The sequence below is a fragment of the Caretta caretta genome, chromosome 10 (assembly GCF_965140235.1).
Source record: "Caretta caretta isolate rCarCar2 chromosome 10, rCarCar1.hap1, whole genome shotgun sequence".
Classification (NCBI taxonomy): Eukaryota; Metazoa; Chordata; order Testudines; family Cheloniidae; genus Caretta; species Caretta caretta.
In genome coordinates this window covers 7,034,230-7,047,014 of record NC_134215.1, presented here as the reverse complement: position 1 = coordinate 7,047,014, position 12,785 = coordinate 7,034,230, and the positions used below count along the sequence as shown (strand labels likewise).

The window sequence follows — 12,785 nt, the reverse complement described above, 5'->3', positions numbered from 1 at the left end:
CAACCCCCGATTTCATGAGCATTCATGGCCCACCATACAATTTCCATGCTCCGATGTGTCCCTCAGGTCGAAAAGTTTGCCCACCCCTGCTCTAAGCTGTATTCGGATGTCACTGTGATTCTCTGGTCCCCAACAAATTGTGTCCGCATGTTTTCCGGTCCATAGAGCATATGTTGGTGTTGGGTATTTAACTCTATGAGCTCAGAGAGTGGGTGGGGTCACTGAGCCATTGAACCAAGAGAACATCTCTTAAAATCCGTGTAATCGAATCGGATGTTACGGGTTATGGGAAACCCAGAAATTTTGCCATGAGACGTGAGTCAATAGCTTCAAACCCTTTGCTACAGCTCAGCTACGTTTTAAGCCTCTTCTCTCCACTGGCCGAATTCCCGTCTCCCTAGGCGAGCAGGCTTGGATCAACCACAAGGATAAAGGGGTTGCTTGGTCAAGAGGGTGTGGAAGGGCTAAATGCACAGCGCTGGGCTAGACAATGGTTAATGGGGGACCGGCTAAGAGTGCCAGGAGCTGATGGGTGAGAACACCAGGGGAGGGTGTGGAATTGCTTGGAGAGTACGAGGCGGGAGACTTGGGGGCAAGGGGATGAAAGGAAGGAAAAGGAGGGATCCATTTCTTAGCAGGGCTCATGCGTTGGCTGGAATGGGGTCCACAGCCGAGTGCAGGAAGCCCCGTTGCTGGGTTAGTTACAAACAGGGCAAAGCGCCAAGGAATTATTTATTTGTATCCCCGTAGCACCTATGCGCCCCAGGCCTGGACGCGCGCACACACCTAGTAATCACGGCTACTGTTCGGACAGCCCCGTTCTGTGACCGTTCTAAGAGGCTCTAATGGACCGAGACCCTATTGTGCTAGGAGCTGTACAAACCCAGAACACAAAGCTGGTCCCTGCCTGAGAGAGAGGACTGGGCTCTTGTGCTAAGGAGAGCGCCGCTGCGTGGCCACAGCATGGCCTTCTGCGCAGGAGCGTGAGAACATGGCGCTCTCGCTTCAGCTCCTCTTTCCAGACGAACCCACCCCGCCCTGCCCCGTCCCCTTCCTTTTTATCCCGTGCGCTTGGGACTCCTGCTCAGCCCTGACGGCAAGGCCTGGCACTCAGCCGCCTCTGCACCGTCCTCTATGTTTGTGGGGGAGCGCAACACCCTCACGCTCCCCGCTCTGCAACTGGAGTGTGCATGGCCCCAGCCCACCCGTGGGGAGATAGGCAGCCCCATAACCCTTGGTTGCACAGCAGTGAACGGAGCTGGCCCTCCTGTTTTACCTTGGTGGAAGCACTTCCAGGCCTGCCATGCAGGTCTCCTGCTCAGCAGGGATCAATAACCGACGGACACGCCTCCAGGTGAATGGTTCACTTTATTGTTGACATACCGACAAAGCCTGGCCCTGTGCCAACTGAGACCCCTGTATCTCATTCCCGTCTCGTGCAGGGGGGCTGGCAGCTGTGATCTACACTGACGCTCTGCAGACGCTCATCATGATAATCGGAGCTGCCATCTTAGCTGTAACAGGTAAGGCCAGGGAGCCGCACAGACATACCCCCTCCAAGGAAATCTCTTTCCTCACGCAACTCGAGCAGTCTTAAAAATAAATTAAAATACCTGATCTGAGCGAGTCACGTGCCCAGACGTTTAGGGTGAGCTTCGCCCGCTCTGCGGACGGCTAGCCAAAGCCTGCACCACTTACGCTCCCCTGTGGCCGTACCCCCATGTGTGCACGCCCTGTGGGTCTAAGTGCTGCACAGACTTCGTGCTGGGTCTCTGCACTGGGGTGAATTCCCCGCCTCGTGCCCTTCCTGTTTAATTGTTCTACGTGGCAGGCTCCCGGTATCCATGTGATCGATCCAGAATGACAGGCTGGTTAGGTGATTGACTATCAAGTGGAACTTCAAGTTTTTCTCCAGGTAATTCCCAGCTGTTGACTCCCTGGGTGTTATTTGGGGCATACCCGGAAGGGATCCACCCACATCAGAACGCAGCTTCCTCTGATCTTCTCTGAAACATGCACAGCAAAAGCCAAGGCATGAGAGAGTCTGCATTCCATGTGCGTGCAGCCAGGGAGCTGGAACCGGCGCTGGGCACTCTCCTCCCTTCCTCAGGGTCTTCCTCGGCTTTGCTCTAACTTCATTCACAGGCATTTCCAGGTGCTCCTCACTGGAGCACCTGAGTGAATTTAGCCTCACAACACCCCTGTGAGGTAGGGAAGTCTCGTTCTCCACCTTTTCCGGACGGGGCACTTAGGCGCCGAAGGGTTAAGACACAATTTTCACAGTTGGGTGTCTACCGCTAGAGCAGGTCTACACCTAGAACGTACAATGGCACAGCTACGTCTCTTAGGGGTGTGAAAAATCCCCCCCCCCCCCGAGAGACGAAGCTCTGTTGCCCAACCCGCGGCGTAGACAGCGCTAGGCTGACAGAAGAATTCTTGTGTTGAACTAGCTGCCGCCTCTCGGGGAGACGGATTGCCTACGCTGCTGGGAGACCCCGTCCCGGGGCCGTAGTGAGTGTCTACACTGAAACACTGCCTTTGTGCTGCTTTAGCCGTTGGAGTGTACGCACCCTAACTCCAAAGTTAGGTACGTCTACACTGGGGGGGGGGGGGAACAACGTGGTGAAGAGTCTCGGAGCCTAAGTAACTGAGGTGTGTCGTCCCCTCCCACCGCGTGTACAGCTCAGCTCCTGTTCTTTGAGGGGGAGGGAAGGGCACAGTCTCTGATGCCATGTATTGACAGAAATCAGACCAAAGGCAAACAGCAGCCAAGGCTTCAACCGTTCAAAAAGGAGCAGGACAATTTCCCCCCAAGTAGTAACCAGACCAGAACCACTGTCCTGACCCTAACAGAGGTGCAGATCAAAAAGAGGGCCGCAGAGAAAAGAGAACTAAAGGCCCTTGCATACTGCTGGGCATTCGGTGGCACCTTAAAGACGAACAGATTTATTCGGGCATAAGCTTTCGTGGCTAAAAAACCCCACTTCTTCTGTTAGTCTTTGAGGTGCCACCGGACTCCTCGTTGTTTTTGTGGATACAGACTAACACGGCTACCCCCTGATGCTGGGTATTGTCACAGGTTTGGAGCAGGCAGCTGAACAAGACATCCTCTATGGATACTGGTTTTGAATCTGGCCCCTGTGCAGGAGTGCAAGTTTGGGAATGGCATGCACACAGGTGTGCTAAAGTTCACAGTCCACTCATGTGGGGCTGTCATTCCCAAATGCCTCTTTGTCACCCTTTAGCGGCTAGATCACGCAGACAGGGTTGAATCCACTACTGCCAGCCAAGTGCAAAATATCTGCTCCTTGAGCTCAAGCAGTAGAGGCCTGTGCAGAGGTCACAGTTTCGGTCCCCGCTGACTACTCATTCTGGGCTGTCATTGCAGAAATAGTCGACAGCACAATACTTTGAAGAATAGCCTCAAGTGGCCAAATCCTGGTGGGAAATACATGAACCACGTGATTGCACAGAGACCGAGTTCGTATGGGGTTCATATAACAAACAGCTTCCTCCACCAGGCTGTTCTACAAAAACTGAGCAATGACCACACAGTTGGGAGTAGAACTGGGCAAAACTTTTCATCTGAAATTTTTGACCGTTGAAACTTGCAGATCCCAGTCAACTGAAACATTTTGTGAACTTGGGTCGATTTCCGCAAATATTTCCAGTAAAAAAAAGTCGAACAAAACCCAATCGCCCTAAAAACAATTCCAAAATCTTGAAATGAAACATTTTGACGTTTTCAGAAAGAAAGATTTCAGTTTTGGGGGTTGAAATGACTTTTGGTTTTGGAATTTCCTCCCCCCCATTTTGTTTAATCCCCCCCCCCCCAAAATTTTATTTAGAAAACGCAAAAATGTAAAAAAAAAAAAAAGTTTGAAATTGAATTAAAATGTTTCAGTTAACAATTTTTGAAAACCTGTTTGGAACTGCTAGCAACCCAACCTTATTGTTGTTAGCCCAGCTCTAGATGGGGTAAACTGAAGCAGATCGACCCAGGCCTCTGGGCTGGGATCCCCCTATCCAGCATTAGCCCGGGGCCGGCTCTCCCAAATGTGGGCATGCTCACCCCCTGCAGCACTCATGCAAACAGTCCTTGTCCCGCACGCACCTTGTTGTTGTGGCTCATGGCATGGTTACCACGGCAAGTCATTGAAATCACGGCCTAAATCCCTGATTCCTTTTGGCGTACACCACAAAAACGTTAATCCTGGTGTGTGAACTCATTGGGCGTTAACGAGGCAGCTGTGGGGCAAATTCTCTGCAGGCCTTCCAAACTGCAACACCCCTTTGTTGGTCCACACCTCCCGTGTGTGCAAATGCCGATGTTGCTGCATGAAAACTGCTGCCTTTGGAAATACTGCAGGTCCCGGAGCCCTGAGTGCATCTACCTGCTTTCCACTATCCGCCCAGGTCTTTGGCTCACCCGCACCGGGATTAACCAGGTGTGGGCGTGTAGCCCCTTCCCCTTTCACAAGGACAGGGTGAGTTTACAAACACTGATCCTCTCCCCAATACTCAAAGTGGTGTTTGCGTGTGAGATGGCTCGAGTCCTCAGACAATGCTCGGAAAACATCCACCTGCCCCCTCTGACTGTGGTCTGGGATTGAGGGTCCCAGGACTAAACCGCAGACTTCTGGGGCAGAAGAGACCATCAGGATCATCTAGAGTCTGACCCTCCTGCCCATCGCAGGATGTAGAACTTCGTCCAGCCGCTTCTGTAGTGGGCCCATAAGCTCTGCCCGAGTTACTGAAGTCCCCATCTCGCATGGCCATGGAACTGCACTGAAATGGCAAGACACCAAGGGGGAAGTAATGTGCAGTTCTGGGGCGTTTGGATCAGAGTTTAGCCAGGCTCATTTCTGGGAGGGGGGAAAGCCCCATCCCAGCATCCCTACCGTGCAGGGAGCGGGGGCGGGGGATGAAGAGGAGAAGGTAGATGGATGGATGTTTTTCTACAAGAGCTGAAGAGCTGCTCACGCTCAAACCGGCAGGAATCCAGGGCAGTGCTGGGCTGTGTCCTGCGGGAGGTCAGACCAGTGGATCATAATGGGTCCATCTGCCCTTGGAATCCATGAATAAAGTCTGGGCTCGGGACTGCCATTACCAGAGTGTGAATTCTCAGTAACGAATTCCCAGCCAAGGATGCCTGTGTTTGGGAGCATCCGGCTTAGGAGTCTGAAGATTTGGACACAAATCCGCAGCAGGCTGGAGTGTGAAAGGCTCATAAGAACATAAGAATGGCCCTACTGGGTCAGATCAAAGGTCCAACTAGCCCAGTATCCTGTCTTCCGACAGTGGCCAGTGCCAAGTGCCCCAGAGGGAAATGAACAGAACAGGTAATCATCAAGTGATCCATCCCCTGTTGCCCATTCCCAGCTTCTGGCAAACGGAGGCTAGGGACACCATCCCTGCCCATCCTGGCTAATAGCCATTGATGGACCTTCCCTCCATGAATTTATCTAGTTCTTTTTTGAGCCCTGTTATGGTCTTGGCCTTCACAACATCCTCTGGCAAGGGGTTCCACAGATTGACTGTTCTTTGTGTGAAGAAATACTTCCTTTTATTTGTTTTAAACCTGCTGCCTATTTATTTCATTTGGTGACCCCTAGTTCTTGTGGTATGAGAAGGAGTAAACAAGACTTCCTTATCTACTTCCTTATCTGCTCCATGGGGCAGACCCAGCAGATGGCCAGGCCTTTCACCTGGCCCCCAGTTTTGGCCTGGGCCCAGAGGAGCATTACCAGGGCGTTCGGTTTCCATGGGCTGCACTGTTAATTCTCTCGGCTGCCAGCCGCTGTGACTTATGGGCACTAGCTAGTCATGAGGGTGGCAGCCCTGCCACAGACCCCTTCAAAGGGCACAGAGAGGAAGGGTGAGGGGACGGTGGGAGGGTCAATACTGATCTGGTAACCCCACGAATCTAACCTGCTGCTAATGCCAAGGTGCTGAGAGTTGGGCGGTCAGAGCTGGGGGTGGGGGGCATTAGATCTGGCTCCCAGTTCAGGCCCCGCTCTGATTCTCACAAAGCAGCAGCGCAGAGGAGGAACGGAAGGCGAGATAGGGACAAGCTGCTCCCTCCACCCTGCCCATCGCTTTAAAATAAATTCAGCCCCAAACACGACAGGTTGTGCTAAAAGCAGCCCCTGATATCCGGGCCTGGGGTTCGCCCAGCCCTTCATAGTGGGGCTGCTTCCTCAACCTTCCCCCAGACGGCTACCTCGCCTCTGCCCCGTCCGCTGCGGCATGGGAGTCTGTGCTTGGTGCCCAGCGGGGGCCTGGCCTGGGCAAGAGGAGACTCTGGCAGCTCCTCCTGGGCGTGAGTAACGGTCGCTGTGCCGCGCCGTGTGCTGGGGATGGGATGCAAACACACCTGCAGCACCTGCTCTCATGTGAAGCTGCCAAAGACGGGGGTGTACCTGCTCCCGCACGGATTGGCTTGGAAGGGAGTGCTGAGGAAGGGGAGGGGCATCCTCCCTCCTCCTTTTGCAAGCCAAGTATGTTGCCTTCCCATGCATCCGCGGCCAAAATCTCCTCCCGGCTAGCCAGGGTAATCCCACTGCCTTTAGCGGGGCAACTGCAAGGTGAATTTAGCCTCCATCTCCCACCGGCTGCGAGGAAGCAAGCCTGGATTCCCGCATGGCAGCTCCACTCGGGGCTGCAGGCATCAGGGCTGTCGGGCAGCTGGGTGCTCCGCAAGATCCTTGTGCCCCAATGAGTGACACCACTGCTTAAGCTGGCGGGACTGGGAGTGGCAGGGTGGCGCTGAAAGCAGGCTGCTGGTGGGGGGGTCTATCGCATGGGGTTCATTTGCGAGTGGCTGCCCAGGCTGGGGATGATTTGGGGAGAGTGGGGAGCTAGGCCTTTTGCACAGGTGTCACTTTCACCCCGGGGAATTAACTGCCCCAGAGAGAAGATGCCATTTCTCAGGGTACATCTGCGCTGCAGCCGGAGAGGTGAATGCAGCACGTCCAGACATCCCTGCGCTAGCTTTGGTCTAGCTAGCTCCTGTCCCAATAGCAATATGGTCTAGCCACTCGAACCTACCCAGGATGCCTGGCGGGCTTGGACAGCCCACGCTAGCTAGGTCAAAGCGAGCTCAGATATGTCTACACCTGCTGCAGTCACACCTCCGCTCGCAGTGTAGATGGACCCTAAGAAAACCCAGCGAAGTGAGTCTGTATTGCACTTGGGTCTAGGTGCCCAGAGACGATGGGGCTATCAGGTCACTACTTAGATCGATACAAAATGGTCTGACCCCTGAGCCAAAGGGTGGACCCTGCACTTAGCCCCGTCACAAATCAGGTCAGTCGCTACCTCCTCTGGTCGCGTTTACCACTTCAACAAGAATGTCCCACTGCCCGGGGACCTTTGTGGTTTAATAAAAGTGACTCGTTGGAAATACAAACTCAGTGGCAAGAGCGTCCCAATGGGGAGCCTGGATCCAGGACCCGGGATGTGTCCCCTGGGGGGGAGCATGAATCTACCGGGCCCAACTATGCAAAACACTAGCTGATGCATGTGTCTCTTAAATAAGAATAAAATTCCACTGTAACGTGTGGTGGTTCTTTCCCAGGCCCCGCCTCTCGGGGCAAGCGGGAAGGGAGGAAAGATTCTGCCAGCTGATCTGCTTGTATTTCAGTGCTCTAATCAGCCTCCCCTCCCCATTCCCTTCCAGCCTTTAGCAAGATCGGAGGATACCAGAACCTGGCAGAGGCTTATTTAAAGGCTGTTCCGGCCAAGATTATCCCCAACACAACATGCCACCTGCCCAGAGTTGACGCTATGCACCTCTTCCGAGATCCCGTCTCGGGAGACCTCCCCTGGACCGGCATGACTTTCGGGCTGTCGGTCTTGGCCACTTGGTACTGGTGCACCGACCAGGTAAATGTAAACATGTTCCCCCTCCCTTGCGGAATTGCACCTCCCCGCTCAATGGCCTCTGAATACTTGCAGTCCACCTGCTTCGGTGCCTACTGGTCCTTGCGGCTGGCGGCCCCAGGGAGCCTCCGTTTGGAGTCGGTGGAAACCTGCTGGCCTCCGCCCGCCTTGGTCTTGAGGTGCTTGAACTGTGAGAGTTTGGTGAGCGGGATGCCAAGTGGCATCCTCACTTCGTCCGCTGTCCTCTGGTTTTCTGGGAGGGAGGACAAGGGCTTGCCAGTTGCTCTGCTGATGCCTTGTGAGAGGTGGCCGGGCTGCACGTTCCTGGTAGAACTGAAACCTTTGCTTTGCCAGTATGGCGGGGGGCTGGTGGTTGCGGTGGGTTTTTTAGCACTGGTTCCGTCCGCCTTGTATTTGCTGGGCCCTGGGTTTTTCTCATGTCTCAGGGTGTGGACGCCCCCTCTGCCTTGTCCTGGGCATGCTGGGTTCCTGGATACATAGTGGTGGAAAGGCTGGCCCTGTTTGATAAAGACAAGAGAAGAGAATAATGGTTACTGGCAAGAATTGGTGGGACACACGCTCTTGAAATGCTATGAGTGGGCCTGGCTTTGCCACTGACTCACTGTGCAACCTTGGGCAAGTCCCTTTGCTGTTCCCTAGCTATAATTCTCCTCGGGTTTGGGGTCGCTGGAAACCCCCAAGAGAGAGAATTAAGCCTTAACCCAGCATTTCCCAATGGGGTTTCTGTGATAGCTTGCCCTCTATTTCCCCCAGAAATTCACAGCATCCCGTAAGTCTCCAGAGATACCTCAATGCTCTGCCTCTGTATGGTAGCCTGAACACCCATTGTGACCCTCTGTGTGGCTTAAGGCAAGATTCATGCAGCTGCAAGTCCAGGCTCTGGGCTTGGAGGGGCCCACCGACCAACACTGGGCCTGGAGGGGCCCACGGGCCAACCAATCTGAGTGGTGGGGAAGATGGCACCTGAGAAGGATGGAGCAGGAGGTGACATTGGTAGGGCAGGGAGCCAGCAGCACTGTAGCATTGTGGGAGTTGATTAGTTGTGTAGAGGGGCCTTTACATCAGGTCCGGGCCCCAATAGTCTTAATCCACCACTTACATAGACTGGATATTTGTCTCCCTCTGTTTCCATCCTATTAGCTGGTTAAATACCCTGAATGGCTCCTTTTCGCCCCAATCCTGTGCTGTGGGCTCCCATGCCAGTCTGCAAAATGGACGCAAAACCACACCCAAATCAGATGCCTCCACTCGTGCGGGAGGTCGCATTTCACACCCACTTCACCCCGGGGTAAATGTGTCAGCACATCCTGGGCGTGTCTTTGTCCCGGCTCTGCACTGAGGCTGACATGGCCCCACACCCAAGCCAGAGTGGCCTCTTGGCACTGGATCCATGCAGAACAAACCCAAAGGTACCCAGCTGGACGGTGCTGTGCAAAAGCCCGAGCTGCGAAGGCTTTGAACGTGTTGAGACAAGAGCAAATATTTAGATAACAGAGACAATTGCTAGGAGCCCAGGCAATGCACCATGCGTGTTTCCACCACGCCTCGTCAGCAAACAGGATCCCTGGCACGAAGGTCTGAGCCAAAACACATGGGCTCCTTGCAGGTGACCCATTAGGCTGCAGGTCTGGCCCTGCCACTCTGTGCCTCCTTCCCATAGCCTCCCACTCTGAATGGCTTGGGCCTCCTGACACCCCGCTTTCTAGATGGGAAACTGAGGCACAGCGAGACGAAGTGACTTGCCCAAGATCTCATGGAGTCTGTGGTGGAACAAGAACTCGAAGCTGGGTCTCTCCAGGCCCAGGTTGGCATCCCAACCCATGGACCGTCCTTCCTCTCGAAGAGCTTTGGATGAGTGATAAGTGCCCCGATTGATGCTTGTCAGGTGGCACCTCCCCATCCTGCCCCTGTGCCATCTACTGTGAATCAGCCTCATTTTGGTTCCTTGTCAGGGGAAATCCCAGGCGAGACCGGCAGGCCGGTTCTCGTGCCGCGTGGCCGTGATTCAGCCGTGCGACTTCCTCTGAGTCACTGCGACAGGGACGCGAGAGCAGCCTCCGCACTCGGCATCTTCCCCGGCTGGTTGGACGGAAAGGCCGGGAAAGAGCCACTCAACTACCTGGGCCAGCCCCCGCCTGGGTTGGTCGCTTGGGTCTGTGGGCCTGAGGCGTGAGGAGTGAGCCCGCGGTAACTTCGTGGTGGCTGTGGGGTGCCTGCTAGTTGCAGCTGTAGACGACGGGTCAAGGCACAATGTCAGGGAAAGCCTGGCTGTTCTGACTTGGGACAAGGCTTCCGGCCCCTCCAGAGCGATGCTGCTGCTTAGGGAGGTCACCGACGCAGGCCTTTCCCGGGCCCCGAGATTACAACAGCAACGGGTCAGGGTCAGGAGCACTTGGCACCTCTGAACAGGTGGCCTAGTAATACAGAGAGCTGCTGAGCCCCTGAGAATGAAGCCGTGGGGGTTGGCAGGGGCTGTTTAGCTGAGCTGGGTTTTTTTGCAGCCCTTCCACTGACTTGGCTGTTTTAGGAGAGGCTCCGAATCCAGCCCTGCCATCGATGGGAGAAGCTTGGTGCCAGCAGAGACCTGGGAACCAGCCACCCTTGCTCTATGTTCTTGGCTTTGCTATTGAGTTGCTTGGGCAAGGCACTGAACGCCTCTGCCTCGGTTTCCCCATCTGTGAAATGGGAGCACTAATGCAACAGCCCTGTGAGTGAGGCTGCGTGGGCGGGTGTCTGTTTGGTGCTTTGAAGATGACAGTGTCAGGCCTCGCACGCTCTGGGAATGCTCCGTCCATTGTGTCCCCCCTCCTCCACTCACTGCTACGGCACCGCAGAGACGGGGACGGAGCAGTGGGATGCTCAGCCCGCTTGTAAGGACAGCACAGAGAGGCACAGCACGCAAAGCAGGAGGGGCACGCATGGTCATGGGACGCAGTGAGCGCTAGTGGGTTTGTGTGTGTAGGGTTGGATGGCAGTGCTGTCATTTACGTGTAGGTATATATTTTTGAGGGGAATCTGGAATTTAATTGGGGGGGGGGGAAACGGCTCCTTCATTACAGGATAGAGAGGGTCAATGTGAACGGGAATGTGCCACACTGAACCGAGGACTTAGCAATGCTTCTGTCTCTCAATATACACGGGCACATTCTCCTGCAAATTCTCCCCTTGCTCGAAGGCTTTGTCTACGCTGCACTTTCGGCGGTAAAACCCGCCCCCCACCGCGTAGTACACGACTACCGCGTAGTGTAGACATAGCCTCCCTGACGCTGGGAACAAAGACCAAGAGCCTGTCACCGAGCAGCACTCCCGCATTGCCAGACTGAGTGTCGCGTGAGCCGCTAGCTCGGAATCCAGCAGTCCCACCTGATTGATCTCAACCAAGGCCGAGCGCAGCGGCATTCCTGCTCTGTTGTGCAAGGCTGCGACCTGCGGAGACGACCTATCCCAGCATGCAGTGCTCTCGCTTCAGCCCCGTGGCGGGCAAGGTGGAACCTTGCATGCAGGGAGCTGGGATCTCCAGCGGGGGAAGTCCATGGGCGGCACTGGGCCGTTCTGATCTTCTGGAATAATCCCAGCAGATCCTGTTTGGAGCAGAACTGCAGCCCTGCAGGATGCGAGGACCAGATGGGCCTGGGCTGCAAAATTTGGGTCGAGTTTGGACATGACACGGGGGTTGAGGCCCAATTTCTCAAGCACTAAGCTGCAACTGGTCATGTCTCCGTCTCTCTTGCAGGTCATTGTGCAAAGGTCTCTCTCGGCTAAGAACCTGAGTCACGCCAAGGCCGGCTCCATCCTGGCGAGCTATTTGAAAATGCTGCCGTTGGGGGTTATCATCATGCCGGGGATGATCAGCCGGGTTCTCTATCCAGGTGAGGTACAGACACAGCAAAGGGGAAGTGTCGGCAGGGTTTTATAATTTGCCTGTCACTGAGCAAAAGCCGCTGCGGTTCAGAAGGGCAGCTTGTGCCACATTGCACAGGGGATTGGGACAGCATGCTGAGTCCCTCTGCATGGACACTAGCCAGCCCGCAGGGTGCTCTTCAAAAAGCATGGGATTTGCCTGAGTATCCTTGGTCAAAAGTTCCCCTTTTCCCCTCCTAGTGTGTGCAGGGCACCGTGGGCTGCAGTCCCCCACCACAGCGGTGGCTGCATTTCAGTGGTGGTGTATGCATACAGCTAGTGAAATGCTTTGGAAGGAGTGTTATGTTGTTGTGTTGGAGAGGAGGTGTTTCAATCCCAATTGGGTCTAGGGATATGTGTGTGGGCGGGGGGGGGGGGGGGGGGGAAACAGGGCTAGGGCTGAAATTCAGTGACACCAGCTCTTCTTATAGACTCATAGATATTAAGGTCAGAAGGGAAAATTATGATCATCTAGTCTGACCTCCTGCACAATGCAGGCCACAGAATCTCACTCACCCACTCCTGCGGTAAACCTCTCACCTATGTCTGAGCTATTGAAGTCCTCAAATCATGGTTTAAAGCCTTGCAAAATGGTGCAAGCTTTGCAAGATCATCTGATGTGGTGAGATTTCAGCAGCATCCAAATGGGAAATAGGCCCTTTCCACTTCGGGGTTCAATTTGGAGCCAAAACTCCACAGACTGGCTGAGCTTTGGGACACTGGATCCTTAATGCCCCACCGAAGTTCACAAAGGTTCAGAGGAGAGGGTTGCAGTTTAGGCCCATCGCTAGCTGCTAGGCCACATTCCTATCTGGTGTAACTCTTCCATTAATGACCCTGTGGATTCTGGGCTTCTACAGGTTACACCAGGGAGGAATTTGGCTTGATAACGGCTTAGTGTTTGTGAATGAGCTGGTTGAGATTTCCTGTGTGTTCCTAATGATGACCACTTGACTCCTTGGTGTCTTTTTCCTTCAAAA

At 54.4% G+C, this 12,785-nt stretch overlaps 2 protein-coding genes across 3 annotated transcripts in view; one reads left to right on the top strand and one right to left on the bottom strand.

Annotated features, from left to right (window-relative positions):
- Window positions 1-12,785, top strand: part of SLC5A10 (solute carrier family 5 member 10) — an 81,205-nt gene that overhangs the window by 19,794 nt on the left and 48,626 nt on the right. For both annotated transcript variants that reach the window (XM_048866972.2, XM_048866971.2), the window contains 3 exons: window positions 1,443-1,523; window positions 7,682-7,887; window positions 11,639-11,774. In XM_048866972.2, the coding sequence (XP_048722929.2) occupies window positions 1,443-1,523; window positions 7,682-7,887; window positions 11,639-11,774 (423 nt within the window). The remainder of the gene's footprint in view (window positions 1-1,442; window positions 1,524-7,681; window positions 7,888-11,638; window positions 11,775-12,785) is intronic.
- The window catches only part of FAM83G (family with sequence similarity 83 member G), a 30,211-nt gene continuing 25,308 nt past the window's right edge, over window positions 7,883-12,785 (bottom strand). Inside the window, exon 5 of the mRNA XM_048866976.2 lies at window positions 7,883-8,402. Coding sequence (XP_048722933.2) covers window positions 7,977-8,402 — 426 coding nt within the window. The 3' untranslated portion in view covers window positions 7,883-7,976. The remainder of the gene's footprint in view (window positions 8,403-12,785) is intronic.